This window comes from Sander lucioperca, chromosome 16 (assembly GCF_008315115.2).
Source record: "Sander lucioperca isolate FBNREF2018 chromosome 16, SLUC_FBN_1.2, whole genome shotgun sequence".
NCBI classification, from domain to species: Eukaryota; Metazoa; Chordata; class Actinopteri; order Perciformes; family Percidae; genus Sander; species Sander lucioperca.
This window is the reverse complement of record NC_050188.1, coordinates 15,348,622-15,364,999: the sequence shown is the minus strand read 5'-3', so window position 1 is coordinate 15,364,999 and position 16,378 is coordinate 15,348,622. Positions and strand designations below refer to the sequence as shown.

Sequence of the window (16,378 nt, the reverse complement as noted above, 5' to 3'; positions counted from 1 at the left end):
CTGGAGAGGATTGCTGCAGCCATGGAGCGTGGGCCTCCAAACGCACCACCTGCTCCTGTTGTGCCCCTTCCTCCTCCTGCTGTAACCAATCCTCCTCCTGTTTTGTCTCTTCCTCCTCCCCCCACTTCCCAGTTATGTCATCATTTTGACTAATTTTATTATTTTATATTATTAAAATTAGCATTTATGCTATAACCTGGCTCATTTACAGTCTTTACAGAAATGTTAGATTGTTCATTAATGTGCACTGTCCCGAATAAAAAAATAAATAAATGAATCTCCGTCCACTCGCTCCACCAGGAGCACATTGCCACTCCCGGACCCTCAAGTGTCCAATCCCGCCGTGGCGCATGTTGCATGCCTATCAGAGGAGGGACAAAGAATTAGTTCTTCTGTTTAAATCTTTTCAACTTTTCATTTTCCATTTGTATTTTGTTGTTCAGTTACAGTTTCCTATTGATTTTTCTTTTTGACTAAATGTAAATAAAGAAATGTCACAACGACATACTTTCCGATGTTTTGGGCTCACTTTCACTGAATCACGAGGTTATGAATGCATGGTGATATTTTTGCAATAGTCTAACAGACCGAGGTTACTTTGCTTACCTCACTATAGACAATGCAGCTCTTGTGTCAGATAAGCTCTCCTCTCCCGTGCTGCTGCTGGGGCATTTGGGTTAAGTGGCATCGGCACATGCAGTTCAACATCACGTCTCCTTAAGTCCTCTAATATTTTCTCATTCATGTCATCAACTCATCCATGATTCATGGAAATGTTGTGTAAAACACAACAAACCACATAAAATGCTGTGACTTTTTGAGGACTGTACTGTAAAGTGCCTGCTGACCTATCCAAACACCTGAAGTGCATTTTCAGTAATGTTTTTCCTTGTAATTATGTATGGTTTGCAAAAATGGGAACTGCTGGGTCCGTGAGATGAGAGAAGCAAAGTGTATGCACGTTGTACACACGCTACATTATGGCCAAGCATGCGCCCATAACTCTTGTGTTGTAATTGTGTAGCAATTGTGTAGCAATTCTCAACAAAGTAAACGGAAGTACATAACCCTTGTGTACCACACAATTAAAATATCATCTGAATAATGCGCCACTGACTTTACACTAGGTTTTTCCTGGTCTGTGGTGGAACTATTTTCTGAAACAGCAAAATAGCACCAGGGAACATTTGCGCCTGAACATGCCTCCTCTTTTTGCTGAACCAACCCCGGGAGAGCAACTTCATTTCCCTAATTTACTGACGTGAGTCTTTGGAGGGAAAGGTCCGCTGTGTATCGGGTGCAAAATAGGGCCCTTAGTGTTCATGTGTTATCATACTCTGTGGATTAAACTTATCAAAGAATTGAAATCATACTTCAACAGAGGTCAGCTTTGATGTGCAGAAGAATGTTTCAAACCCTGTTTTAATGAAAGAGTTTAAATTATAACTTCTAGTTATATATAAGTATAAGTATATTTAGTGTTAAACTGTTCAAAGGCAATTATTATTAAATATATTTTAGTTAGTTAGTAAAGCTTCTGTTGTTTTAGTTCCAGTGCAGCTGTTGAGTCAGATCAGTTCCTCTCCAGCTGAGGGAGGTTTTTGTACGACGTTGTATCACTGTGTGAACACATCCTGACTGTTGATATAATGATGACTCTGACAGTAATAAACTCCTGCATCTGCAGCATCAACTCCACTGATGGTCAGAGTGAAGTCAACTCCGTTCCCTGCTCCACTTCCACTGTATCTGGAGATTGTAGAAACTCTTTCTGATGTTCTTCTGATCAGAAGTTTAGGAGCTTCTCCAGTTTTCTGATGGTACCAGGCCAGGTAGTACTGTGAACCAGAGTATTGAGTAACTGTTGGATTGGCCTTACAGTCAACAGAAACAGTTTGACCCAGCTGCACTGATTTGGCTGCTGGCTGAGTCAAGACAACATTTTGTCCAACAGACCCTGAGGAGAGAGAAGAAACACTGGACATGAGATGGTGAGGGGGAACTCAGCTACACCCCAAATGATTTCCACATGACAGAAAAATGATTTTCCTCACCCTGAGTGAAGCAGAGGAGAGTCCAGATGAGGACGGAGATCAGAGTCATGTTTTTGATGAGGAGGATTTCTGGGGCTTCTGTTGTCATGAAGGACAGCTGTCAGTCATCCAGTGTTCAACTCTCAGGACTATAAACTCTCCCAGAGCACTGGAGCATGGTGCTGCTGATGCAAAGTGGCTCTCTATGGAAATGCTCAGACTGACTCCAACAGGGACTTGGATTACTCTGAGGATGCTGTTTCTCTACGGATCAATCACTTTATCAGAGGATTGATTCAGAATGTGTCAGGAAGCATTTTAATGTGGATTTGACTCTAATTGTGGATATATTACTTTCTAAAACTTTTTCTGTCTCGTTTCATTTATTGTTGGAGGGATCAATTTTACTTTCAGATGAATTTAACAATAAATCTATAAAAATGTGATTAATTCTGAACAATTGTGAAAGTGTTTGATACATATAATGTGAAATAGTTAATTCTTATAAAAACAGGAAGTGTGTTTGTTGAGTTTGTTGTGTTCAAAGTCAGAGAGCCGTGTCTCTCTACAGTGAGAGGTTTTTGTACGACGGCTCAATCAGTTTGTATCACTGTGGTGGACTTTTGGTGGAGGAACCAGACTGGATGTTAACTGTAAGTACATTTAACTTCTAAACAAACTCATATTTTAAATTGTTTTAATTTTTAATTTAATGAAAACAAGCTTTACTTTAAGACTTGTGCTGATAGTTGAAATTTAATATTATTGCAGCGACCATTACTTTACTGTGATACAGATACAATTCTGTCTGATGAAGAAACTCACTTGATACCTTTAAAATCTTCATTTTGACAGTTTGTTCATTCTTATAACTCATTCTGTTTTTAAATAGGACAAATCTTTATTGAAAATAATTTTGACAAAAAATGTCTAATTCTGTGACAAAGTTCTGTTTGAACACTATGACAGAGAGAAAATCTTAATTGTCCTAAATTTAATAGTTATGAAATTTCAGCTGAAGAAACCTATTACTACCAAACGTCTCTTCAGTGAGTTTTATCTGGAAACATTGTAAGACTTTTACTCAATCTTCCACTCATACTGATGAACTTAATGTCATGTCACCTCACGTTATAACCAATAAATATAATACCACAGCTGTCAGGTTAACTACATGTTGTATTAGGAGAACAACTAGTTTGACTTTAATAAAATCATTTTCAGCATTTAAACAGTCTGTGAATAGTGAAGTGTGTGTGTTGTCCCGGCTCAGTAGTGATGCTGGGCGTAAAAGAGATGAACAAACATCATCGTTTCTTATGAGTTTTGGGTTGAGATAAAAAATGTGAAGATCAACTTAAAGTCTCACACTGGTGCTGGAATTCATTCCATGTTACACTTGATCACTGATATTTATTAATTCAACTAAAGAAAGAAACTTTATCTTTAGTTCTGAAACCCGTCTGTTGTCATGGTTCAGCAGTGATGCCTGTCTGTTGCCATGGTTACTGAGCTCAGAGAGGGAAGTGAAACGTTTAAAACCAGTTTCATCCAACCTGAAACGACCGACAGAACCTAACATACAGAAATGAATAATAATAATGAATTTAAAAAGACTGATAAGATTCTTAGGGACCAAAATATAAATTATATAGAATAATGTAAAAAGTATGGTGTAATAAGGAAATGCTTCCAACCAAGAGGAAAAAGTTCATTTTGTCTTTGTATCTCTCTCTCTCTCTCTCTCTCTCTCTCTGCAGTAGGTGATGTGCGTCCCACCCTGACGGTGCTGCCCCCCTCCAGTGAAGAGCTGGACCAGGGGAAGGCCACGCTCATGTGCCTGGCCAACAAGGGCTTCCCCTCAGACTGGAGTCTGGCCTGGAAGGTGGACGGCAGCAGCAGCAGCAGCAGCAGCAGCAGCTGGGAGGAGAGCAGGAGCCCCGGGGTGCTGGAGAAGGACGGCCACTACAGCTGGAGCAGCACCCTGAGGCTCCCTGCAGACCAGTGGAGGAAGGTGGGCTCTGTGACCTGTGAGGCCACCCAGGGCTCCCAGACTCCACTCTCAGAGACACTGAGGAGAGACCAGTGTTCCCAGTCCTGAGCTGACTCACTGGCAGGGACTCTGCTACTGGTTTTACTCTGACACTGCTCTCACTCTGCTCTCTGCAACTAGCTCTGGCTTTTATTTCACCTGTTTCAACAGACATATTTACCAGCTTGTTGTAATGTTTCAATATTATTTCAGTGTTTCCAGATAATAAAGACATATTCATCAAATTAAGTTTCTATGTTTATTATTGTCAAAGTGTCTTATTACATCTTTTCTTAATAGTGTCACTGACTTTATGAAATCCTGAAGACAAACTGATCCAACAAACATCTTTTAATGTCTCCATGGTGACTGTAGAAAGACAGTATAGGATTATATAAAACAATGTCTATAATAATGACCTTATTGTCGGAACATTTCAATGATAAATCATCCAATCATCTCTTATTACTGAAGTGTGTTAATAGTAAGGACTGTAATATGTTATTTGCTTTATGTGTCTTTAAAGAACATTCATTATTATTTTAAGAAACTACAAAAAGTCTGATAAATATTTTCTAAATCTGAGATTAAAAGCACAACATCATCAGCATGGAGAGAAATAAAGTGAGTGTGATCTGCAGTTCAATCTCTGGAAATATTTACATTACAAGTAAAGAGAAGACAAAAGAAAATAACTACACATGACTAAAATATGTTATAAACATGATTACTAATTATACAACATGAAATAAATCACATTTAGTAATTCATTTCAACAATGAGTATGTTTGAGTTTCAATGAAAAGTGATCAGATATAAAATAAATAAATAATTACAGTTTTAGTATTCATGCGCTATACTTTGTGGATTAAATTTATCAAAGAATGGAAATCATATTTCAACAGAGGTCAGCTTTTATGTGCAGCAGAATGTTTCAAACCCTGTTTTATTTAAATACTTTACAGTATAACTTCTAGTTAGATAAAGTATATTTAGTGTTAAAATGCTTAAAGTCAATTATTATGAAATATATTTTAGTTTAGTCAAGCTTCTGTTGTTTTAGTTTCAGTGCAGCTGTTGAGTCAGATCAGTTCCTCTCCAGCTGAGGGAGGTTTTTGTACGACGTTGTATCACTGTGTGAGTGGGTAGCTTTGAGCCTGCCGACAGTAGTAAACTCCTGAATCTTCAGGCTCGACTCCTCTGATGGTCAGAGTGAAGTCAGTCCCAGAACCACTTCCAGTAAAATGATCTGAAACTCTAGACTGACGGGTTGTAGCTGAATAAATCAGGAGTTTAGGAGATTCTCCAGATTTCTGAAGGTGCCAGTGGAGATGGTTGTAAACAGTTGAACTGGTTTTACATCTGATGGAGACAGTCTGTCCTGGAACAACAGACTGAGATCCAGGAGACTGTCAGGATGATTCGTCCTGATGAACCTGAAAACATGAAAAAGATGCAGAAGGGTTATTGAGACAAATCCAGCTTAGAGAAAGATGATCAACATCCAAACAGAAGAGTGACATTTCTTTAACATGGAGAATAGATGAAGAAGGTAAATGCTGCTTGTTCCAGTGTTCCTCCATCATAGCAGAACATCATTGAGGTGAACCTGGTTACATCCTGAAGCAAAGTTTTCAGAAGAGAGTCTCACCCTGAACAAGGAGCCCCAGGGTGGTCAGCAGTAGAGTCAGTGACATCATCATTGTGCTGCCGGCGTGTCAGTGTCTCTGAAAGGCCTGGACAGCCACTGATCAACACTGGCCTCTTAACGGCTGGGAGCAGAGAGGCAGGACACATATGCAGACACACAGAGTCAGTGAACTGTAGCTGTCCTCAACATGTCACGCTGTTTCCTCCTCACTGCTGCCACTGATCACTTACAAAGAGTCTACTTGATTCAAGAAATAAATTAACTCTACCAGCTGTTTTCACATTATGTTGGTTCTCTGTGTTGACGTATTGGGTTGAATCCTCATTAACTGACATGAAGCTGATACCTCAGATTTCTATGTTGTATATTGTAAATAATTTGATGTCAACATGCTGATGTAATTGATAGTGGAGCTTGTCTTGGGACTCACACCCGTTTTGAATCAGGTGGTGTTTATATCAGGACGACATGATGACATAATGTCCAAACATCATAGCTGTACTCAAACATGTTTGTTACGTCCCCTTCGATGGTACCGGGGACAATACAAGACAATTGAAAATGAGTGACAGAGTCGTAGAAGTGAAAATTAAAGTATTATTTATTTATTTATTTATTTATTTACTTTTAACATACACTGACCATTAAACCTGTTTTACAATCAGTTGGTGTTCATATAAAAAAAACTACCACAGCTCAACCACCAAAGAGATCAGAGCTCAGAGAGACTAAACTCTTCTCAGGTGTGCTCCTTTTATTGACTGCCTTGATTGCTGATTGGCTGAGCCTGAGGGAACCAATCCTGCTTTACCTGCTGCACAGGTGGAAAGTAATCAGCGTTCTCACCTGGAGAGAAAACAGAGTGGGAAAGAGAAAGAAAAAAACGAAGGTAAAACACATGACGACAGGCAGTTTTCTACTCTGCCTGGAACGTAACACTAGGCTCGTTCGAGATGAGCCAGGTCTGCGCAGAATCGATCACCAGCGATCGCCGCCCAATGCATGGCAGTTAGATTTGTGTCCGACTTGATCCCGACTTGCTCTGATGTCATGCACACATGGGCAACAATAACCTCACGAGATCAAGGCAGTGCAGTTACTTTTTACCGACAGCAAGACCCAGGCGGACCCAGGGCATGCTGGGAAACGCCGGCCTCTCAGCTGATCTAACAGCTGATTGGTTCAGAATCGACTCAACATGATGACGTTTTATATAAACTTTTTATTGATTTTGAATTGGAGGGATTTTAACTGCTATTTGTCTGATTTAAAGGCTTATTGTGTAAAGAACACCTGTTGTGTGGCTGATAGTTATGTTTAGAAGTCAGAGAGACTAAATCTGTTCAGATCACACATCATCTACAGTGTGTTGTTAATTAAAATCAGCAACAGATCGCATGTAGAGCGTTACTCTGTCATTAAAACAACAACTGGAGACTGTGTACAAGCTGATATTTGGGTCTGATAACATTTTATTAAATCAGAATCAGACCTAACAGGATGTGAGTGTTTATGTGACTTCCTGTTCAGCCTGAAGGCTGCTAGAAACGGCTGTAAACTGTCCGACTTGACAGCAGATTTTTGTGACCTCTCCCGGCTGCTGCCGCCTGCTCTCGTCTACTTTACAGGCGAGGTGCAGTTCTCCAACGGGCCGAATGTTTAAGAGCTTTAAATCAGTGAGCAGAGGCCTTTTTCTTGATGCCAATGCTCAATATAAAATAGCGAGGTGTACAGTAGATACACTATTTTGAGGCCCATCAAACAAAATGTATATTTAAGATGAAAATGTAAGATTTTAAGTTTCATTTCAATTTAAAAAAAACATTTACAATATCTAACAGCATGTAAATGTTATACAAAATGACAAATACAGTATTCACACTAACAAGTGTAACAAGTGTTTACACAGCACTTTAATCATTAATCATCATGATATATTTTAGTTTAGTCAATCTTCTGTTGTTTTAGTGTCAGTGCAGCTGTTGAGTCAGATCAGTTCCTCTCCAGCTGAGGGAGGTTTTTGGACGACACTGTACGAGGAGAATGGGACCTGGAGAGTTTGGGCCAAATTAATGAAATTAATCTAACAAGACTTGGCCTAGCTCACCTCTATCATAGAAAACATTGGTAATATTGCAGATATGGAGATTCAGTGTCCTGAGATATATCAATGTGATGTGTGGACGTTGATGTTATATATACAGTGAATTAGTGGAGCTGACTCTGCTGTGTCTGTAGTTATCTGGTGTCTACTAAAGGATAAACTGTGTGCTGAGGACTAGACCCTGAAGAAGGCTGTTTGTGCCGCTACGTGTGGGTTAATACCCAGCTCGGTTTTCATGTACAAACAATTTCAATAATTTCCATCTAAGTGAAGGCTTTTTAACTTTTTCTGAGAAGAGGCCTTTGATCTTTCTTCTTTCACTGTTGAGTTGGACTGTTTGAACTTTCCTAAAAGAACATCTGTGCTTGTTAAGGAGAAAGGACAGGATCTTTATATTTCATTCAGGTTACTTTAGGTGAATTTTAATGGTTGTTTGTTTGTTACTTCAGCTCATGCTGTCAGATTATAACCACAAATATTTAGCTTATGGAAAATATTTTGTACAAAATAGGTTGTTGAGGTTTACCATTTGAACTTTTGGAGGAAATCTGGTAGAGACACAATGAAAGCTGTGTGTGTGTGTGTGTGTGTGTGTGTGTGTGTGTGTGTGTGTCTTCAGTGAACTGTATCAGTCTCTGCAGTAGCTTCCAGCTGCAGCAGTCAGTTCAGTTTCTGTTTGGTCTGACTGAGGGAGGTTTTTGTACGACGCTTTTTCACTGTGTGAACACATGCTGACTGTTGATGGAGTGAAGACTCTGACAGTAATAAACTGCTGCATCTTCAGCCTCAACTCCACTGATGGTCAGAGTGAAGTCAGAGTTTGATCCACTGCCTGAAAAACGATCTGGAATCCCTGATGCTCGTCCATTACCCCAGTAAATGAGCAGTTTAGGAGCTTCTCCATCTCTCTGTTGGTACCAGTACAAAAGTTTTTTCCCAATATTTGAACCCCAATCCGAACTGGTCGGTACAAAAACATCTTGACTGAGCCTACAGCTGATGGAGACGGAGGCTCCCCGAGCAGAGCTCACTGCTCCAGGCTGAGTCACTGTGACCTGACCTCTGGACTCTGAGGATACAGAGACAAAAACATAAAGCAGCATCACGGTTTAGTCGGCTTCATTTCAGAGGGACGGATGTTGATAGAGGAGAGGAGTTTGATTCTCTGGACTTTACCTGTGAAGCAGCAGCAGAGGAGAGTCCAGATGAGGACGGAGATCAGAGTCATGTTTTTGATGAGGAGGATTTCTGGGGCTTCTGTTGTCATGAAGGACAGCTGTCAGTCATCCAGTGTTCAACTCTCAGGACTATAAACTCTCCCAGAGCACTGGAGCATGGTGCTGCTGATGCAAAGTGGCTCTCTATGGAAATGCTCAGACTGACTCCAACAGGGACTTGGATTACTCTGAGGATGCTGTTTCTCTACGGATCAATCACTTTATCAGAGGATTGATTCAGAATGTGTCAGGAAGCATTTTAATGTGGATTTGACTCCATCACTGTGGAGACATTTCTTAAACGAACTACTGTCTCTTTTCATTTATTGTTGGAGGTATCAATTTCACTTTCAGAAGAATTTAATAATAAATCTGTAAATATGTGAATATTTCTTCACAATTGTGGCAGTGCTTAATAGATATATAGTGAAATAGTAAATTCTTATAACAACAGGAAGTGTGTTTGTTGAGTTTGTTGTGTTCAAAGTCAGAGAGCCGTGTCTCTCTACAGTGAGAGGTTTTTGTACGACGGCTCAATCAGTTTGTATCACTGTGGTACACGTTTGGTGGAGGAACCAGACTGGATGTTGGAAGTAAGTTCATAATTTTTATATATATTTTATTAATTCATGAGCAATGTGTTTCTCTTCTGCAGACATCTAACTCTCTGAAAGCTGAAATATCTGATTTTACATCATTATTCATGATTTTTTAACATTGTTCTACCAACAATCAAAATACAATTTTTTATTTGAAATTTAAATGACGAATCAAAATATTGTAAGTGTTTGATTGGCAGGAGAAATCTTGTAATCAGATTTTAGACGACAGAAACTTGAGGACTTGTAGTTTAGGTTTAGTCAGACAAAGTCAGAGAGCCGTGTCTCTCTACAGTGAGAGGTTTTTGTACGACGACTCAGTCAGTTTGTATCACTGTGGTGGACTTTTGGTGGAGGAACCAGACTGGATGTTGGATCTAAGTTTCTGCTCAAATATTGAATATTGTATCATCAGCTAAAGGTTGGATTTCAGTGTCTGAACATTAGCAGTAGATTTAAACTCCCATTGGACTGATATAAATCACTTCATAGACTCAGTTTGATTCTTCATTTCTCCTCTTTAATCTTGAAATTGAACTCAAAAAAGCTTTACTGAACTTCTCTTACCGTACTTCAAAATGTTTTAAATGTAGCCTTTATTTCTTAATGTTAAACTGTTTAAAACTAAATTGTTTAAAACAGTTAGAATGAAGCTGAAATCTCTGATCTCATCATTTCTCTGATTGTCTTCTTACCTCAGTTTGAAATAACTTTGACAGTTTTCTGAGGCTTTTAAATCTGTCGTATGAACATTTTAAATATGGTCGTCAGTTGTTGTTTTTAGCTGATAATGTCCTTTAAAAGTGGATCTGATTAACTTTTGTCTTTCTGAGAGTTCAGACAGTAAACATTTTTGTATAAATGTACCTCAACCTTGAACAAAATCATAGATGACGGAATATGTATTCAAACTGTATTGTATTGTTTTCTTCAAATTGTTAAAAGAAAAAGATTTTCTCTGGTATTTTGAAATTTAAAATCTCTCTCTTTATGTCCAGTGCAGTTTGATGTATTTCAGGTCATATGAGGACTCTTTCTGTGCTGATATGCATGAGAGGTTTCTTAAAGGGAAGTGAGACAATGTGTGAGTGAGTGACTGGTGGAGCAGAAAAACCATCTGACAGAAACTCCTTAAAGGAAAGATAACCCACTCTCACACAGTGAAGGTGTCTGAGTTGCTGGTGTTTGATTGACAGCTGTGTGCTCCCTGTCCTCTAAGCCAGTGGTTCTCTAACTGGTTTCAGTAATGAACCCTCTTTGAAATATCTTTTCAGCCAAGTACCCACTGACCAGCGCAAAGCCTTTTTGGTAGAAAACGGCAGTGTTGGATTTACTAAACAATAACCTTATAACTGCTATTTTTTAAATGTTTAGAATCCATCACTAATTTCATTCATCATTCATAGTATAATAATTTTTAGCAATAATGCATGACTGATGATTTGACATTTAAAATTAAATATCATGTACCCCCTGTAGTACCCCTAGTACCCCTAACCCGATTTGAGAAATACTGCTCCAAGCTGATTGGTGTTTCCTAGGTGATGTGCGTCCCACCCTGAACATTACAGCAGTTTGTGTTGCTGTTTTTACTTTTTGTGCAGGGTTTTGCCCGTTTTCAATATTTTTGTAATTTTTATAGAATTTTTGTTGCCTTTCTAGAAAATTGACACATTTTTTTTTAACATTGTTAGTGCCCTTTCTAATGTTTTTGATGCTTTTTCGATGTGAATGTTGCTTTCCTTGACGTTTGGTATATTTTTGTCATGTTTTTGGCATTATTGAGGTGTTTTTTCTTATGTAAAATATTTTTTAACTCTTTCCACCTCTGCCACTATAGATGATGTGCGTCCCACCCTGACGGTGCTGCCCCCCTCCAGTGAAGAGCTGGAGCAGGGGAAGGCCACGCTTATGTGCCTGGCCAACAAGGGCTTCCCCTCAGACTGGAGTCTGGCCTGGAAGGTAGACGGCAGCAGCAGCTGCAGCAACTGGGAGGAGAGCAGGAGCCCCGGGGTCCTGGACAAGGACGGCCACTACAGCTGGAGCAGCACCCTGAGGCTCCCTGCAGACCAGTGGAGGAAGGTGGGCTCTGTGACCTGTGAGGCCACCCAGGGCTCCCAGACTCCACTCTCAGAGACACTGAGGAGAGACCAGTGTTCCCAGTCCTGAGCTGACTCACTGGCAGGGACTCTGCTACTGGTTTTACTCTGACACTGCTCTCACTCTGCTCTCTGCAACTAGCTCTGGCTTTTATATGACATGTTTCAGTAGACATATTTACCATGTTGCTTGTTTGACAGTTTTTCACTTCTTCTGACTTTTTTGTCAGTTTTTCCGAAGTTTTGGTCACATTTTCCAACAATTGTCAGTCTAATTTTTTGTACTTGAGTAATTCATCACTGCTGCAACTATGTGTCTTTGATTTGTATCGACAGCGCTATTTGCCAGCTTGTTGCAGTGTTTCAGTATTATTTCAGTGTTTCTAGATAATAAACATGTTTTCATCAAATCAGTTTTTTCCATGTTTATTATTATCAAAGTGTCTTGTCTTAATGGTGTCACTGACTTTGAGAAATCCTGAAGACAAACTGATCCAACAAATATGTTTATTTTCTCCATGGTGACTGTGGAAAGACAGTATAGGATTATATAAAACAATGTCTGTAATAATAAACCTTTGGAACAAAACTCATGGTCAGAACATTTCAATGAGAAATCATCCAATCATCTCTCATGACTGAAGTGTGTTTTTAATAAGGACTGTAATATGTTATTTGCTTTAAGTGTCTCTAAAGAACATTCATTATTATTTAAAAAAGAAGTCTGATGAATATTTTCTAAATCTGAAATTAAAAGCACGACATCATCAGCATGGAGAGAAATAAAATGAGTGTGAACTGCAGTTCAATCTCTGGAAATATTTACATTACAAGTAAAGAGACGACATAAGAAAATAACTACAAATGACTAAAATATGTCATAGTAACTAACTAACTAACTAAATAACTAATTTTACAACACGAAATAAATCATATTTTGTAATTTATTTCAACAATGAGCATGTTTGAATTGTCTTGAATTCATGTTTGAAAAGAATGTTTCAAACCCTGTTTTATTTAAATACTTTACAGTATAACTTCCAGTTATATAAAGTATATTTAGTGTTAAAATGTTCATTAAATGTATTTTAGTTTAGTCAAACTTCTGTTGAGTCAGATCAGTTCCTCTCCAGCTGAGGGAGGTTTTTGTACGACGTATCACTGTGTGATTTGTGTGTAACCCTGCTGACAGTAGTAAACTCCTGAATCTTTAGCCTCGACTCCTCTGATGGTCAGAGTGAAGTCAGTCCCAGAACCACTTCCAGTAAAATGATCTGAAACTCTAGACTGAACTGTTATAGCTGAATAAATCAGGAGTTTAGGAGCGTCTCCAGATTTCTGAAGGTACCAGTGGAGGTAGCTAACACCTGAACTGGTTTTACATCTGATGGAGACAGTCTGTCCTGGAACAACAGACTGAGATCCAGGAGACTGAGTCAGGATGATTTGTCCTGATGAACCTGAAAACATGAAAAAGATGCAGAAGGGTTATTGAGACAAATCCAGCTTGGAGATTAATGGGCGTAGAAATATGTAAGTAAGTATAAGTATGAATGGACAGTTTGTTTAGTGACGTGTTCTGTATGAATTGTTTCATCTACATTATGTTGATGACAGCATCAGTGTTTCTGCAAACAGAAAATTTGTTGCATTGCAGATATTTAGCTCCAGTGTCCTGAGATATTTCAATGTGATGTGTGGATGTTGATTTTATATATACGGTGAATTTGGTTAGTGTCTGTACATCAGTGGAGCTGACTCTGCTGTTGTTGTGATTTGAATGTTCTGATTGGGCTTCTTCACTGGAACTGTTCTCTTCATTTGAGGAAACTTTCAGGTTGTTGAGGTGGACTGTTTGAACTTTAGAGGGAAATCTGCTAGAGACACAATGAAAGCTTTGTGTGTGTGTGTGTGTGTGTGTGTGTGTGTGTGTGTGTGTCTTCAGTGAACTGTATCAGTCTCTGCAGTAGCTTCCAGCTGCAGCAGTCAGTTCAGTTTCCGTTCAGTCTGACTGAGGGAGGTTTTTGTACGACGCTTTTTCACTGTGTGATCACATTCTGATTGTCTATCCAATGATAACTCTGACAGTAATAAACTGCTGCATCTCCAGCCTCAACTCCACTGATGGTCAGAGTGAAGTCAGAGTTTGATCCACTGCCTGAAAAACGATGTGAAATCCCTGATGCTCGTCCATTAACCAAGTAAATAAGCAGTTTAGGAGCTTCTCCATCTCTCTGTTGGTACCAGTGCAAATACTTTTTCCCTCTGTTCCAATCCTCATTCCCTACAAAAATATCTTGACTGGTCCTACAGCTGATGGAGACGGAGGCTCCCCGAGCAGAGCTCACTGCTCCAGGCTGAGTCACTGTGACCTGACCTCTGGACTCTGAGGATACAGAGACAAAAACATAAAGCAGTATCACGGTTTAGTCGGCTTCATTTCAGAGGGACGGATGTTGATAGAGGAGAGGAGTTTGATTCTCTGGACTTTACCTGTGAAGCAGCAGCAGAGGAGAGTCCAGATGAGGACGGAGATCAGAGTCATGTTTTTGATGAGGAGGATTTCTGGGGCTTCTGTTGTCATGAAGGACAGCTGTCAGTCATCCAGTGTTCAACTCTCAGGACTATAAACTCTCCCAGAGCACTGGAGCATGGTGCTGCTGATGCAAAGTGGCTCTCTATGGAAATGCTCAGACTGACTCCAACAGGGACTTACTCTGAGGATGCCGTTGCTCTATGCATCATTCACTTTATCAGATTATTGATTAATGTGTCAGGGAGCATTTTAATGTGGATTTGGTTTTAGTTTGATGGACAAACTTCTGTGTAGAATATTTTGTGCACTCCAACTAATTTACTATCACACAAAGAGCATCACTGTGGGACACATTTGAGCAAATTATTTTTTTATTTATCATAATCTTCAATAAAATTAAGTTTATGATAATTATTTACATTCGGCTCGATGCATGATAGTTTTTCATTAATTTAATTCATTTTACTGAAAGAGAAATTAATGTTGCTTGTAGATGTGTACTGAACTAAAAGAGAGCCAGTTTTAACTTTTTATCTTTAGTACCGAAACCCATCTGTTGTCATGGTTCAGTAGTGATGCCTGTCTGTCACGGTTACTGAGGTCATAGAGGGAGGTGAAATGTTTAGAGTAAGACAAATATCAACCAATCTGAGGACGATCAGGAGAGCAAGTAGCCTTCTCTGCTGCAACCAATAGATGAATATTTTGATACAACTACAAATATCTAAAACATATTTTCTAAATCTGAAATAAAAAGCATGATATCATCAGCGTAGAGAGAAATAAAATGAGTGATCTACATTTCAAACTCTGGAAATATTTACATTCTGTTTCTGCTGAAGAACTAAAAGGACAAATAAAGAGATGAGAAAAGGAAATATTTTAAATGTAACTGATTTACATACTCCACACATTTGGTTACAATCATTAAATACGTTACAATCAGGAGAGACTTCGTTGCAGATATGCAAAGATTCATTGTACGAATGCATGATATGACATGTACAGTCTTTGGAGATTAGACTCCATCATTATTAAATGATATATAATTAGGGTTTAGAAGGCCAGAAGCTGATCCCCTGATGGAGTCTAGACACTGATGGCGGTGTGAAGAACCCAAATATCGAACCAAGGAGCTGACGCAGTCTGGTCGGAGGAGGAACCAGGAGCCGTGCAGGATGAAGACTGGAGGAGCAAGGGGAGGAGGAGGGTTGTGTTCTTAGCCTGAAATGACAACTGAGCAGCAGAGAGAGAAACAGGTTTAAAACAGGGGTGTTGTGCTGTGATTGGCTTGAGAAATTCAAGGCCTCTTCTGATTGGTTAGATAAAAGTGAGCGCCTCTAACAGCTGTTCAGTTTTAGAAGAGAGAGAAATGTGATTAAGTTTAGACGTCTTCCTGCCAGAACTTTCGCTGAGCTCCATTTGTTAGCCAAAACACAAAATTACTAAAATAATAACCCCAATTCCAATGAAGTTGGGACGTTGAGTAAGATTTATTTAAAAAAAAACAGAATACAATGATTTGCAATTCCTTTTCAACCTATATTCAATTGAATATACTACAAAGACAAGATATTTAATTTTCAAACTGATAAACTTAATTTCTTTGCAAATATTTCCTCATTTTGAATTTGATGCCTGCAACACATTCCTAAAAAGCTGGGACAGGGGCAACATAAGACTGGGAAAGCTGAGGAATGCTAAAAACAAAACCCTGTTTGGAACATTCCACAGGTGAACATGATACTTAGAAACAGGTGTCATGATTGGATCTAAAAGGAGCATCCTCAAAAGGCTCAGTCTTTCACAAACAAGGATAGGGCAAGGTTCACTACTTATTGAAAAACTCCGTGAGCACATAGGCCAACAGTTTAAGAAAAATGTTTCTCAACATAAAATTGTAAGGAATTTAGGGATTTCATCATCTACAGTAATGTCAAAAAGCCATTATGTAAAGCAGTGGTTCCTGACCTTTTTTCCTTGGCGCCCCCCCTACTCATGTCTAAGAAAAGCTGAGCCCCGCCCCCCCGAAACTGGAGTTGATTCGAGACAGAGCCTTACTTTCTTTTTTGATACAGAGGGGTTATCAGCACTTTCACGTTTCTCC

General features: G+C 39.2%; 4 gene segments (V, D, J or C); 2 read left to right on the top strand and 2 right to left on the bottom strand.

Annotated features, from left to right (window-relative positions):
- Positions 1-1,524: 1,524 nt before the first annotated feature.
- LOC116064141 lies at positions 1,525-2,118 on the bottom strand. The segment is given in 2 exon segments: positions 1,525-1,957; positions 2,055-2,118. Coding segments are annotated over 2 exon segments (390 nt in total).
- A 347-nt stretch (positions 2,119-2,465) lies between these two features.
- Positions 2,466-4,314, top strand: LOC116062332. The segment is given in 2 exon segments: positions 2,466-2,690; positions 3,797-4,314. Coding segments are annotated over 2 exon segments (351 nt in total).
- Positions 4,315-8,526: 4,212 nt separating this feature from the next.
- On the bottom strand, positions 8,527-9,049 carry LOC118493418. The segment is given in 2 exon segments: positions 8,527-8,889; positions 8,997-9,049. Coding segments are annotated over 2 exon segments (408 nt in total).
- A 230-nt stretch (positions 9,050-9,279) lies between these two features.
- Positions 9,280-12,145, top strand: LOC116062333. The segment is given in 4 exon segments: positions 9,280-9,291; positions 9,555-9,630; positions 11,477-11,912; positions 11,966-12,145. Coding segments are annotated over 3 exon segments (417 nt in total).
- The last annotated feature ends 4,233 nt before the right edge of the window (positions 12,146-16,378 follow it).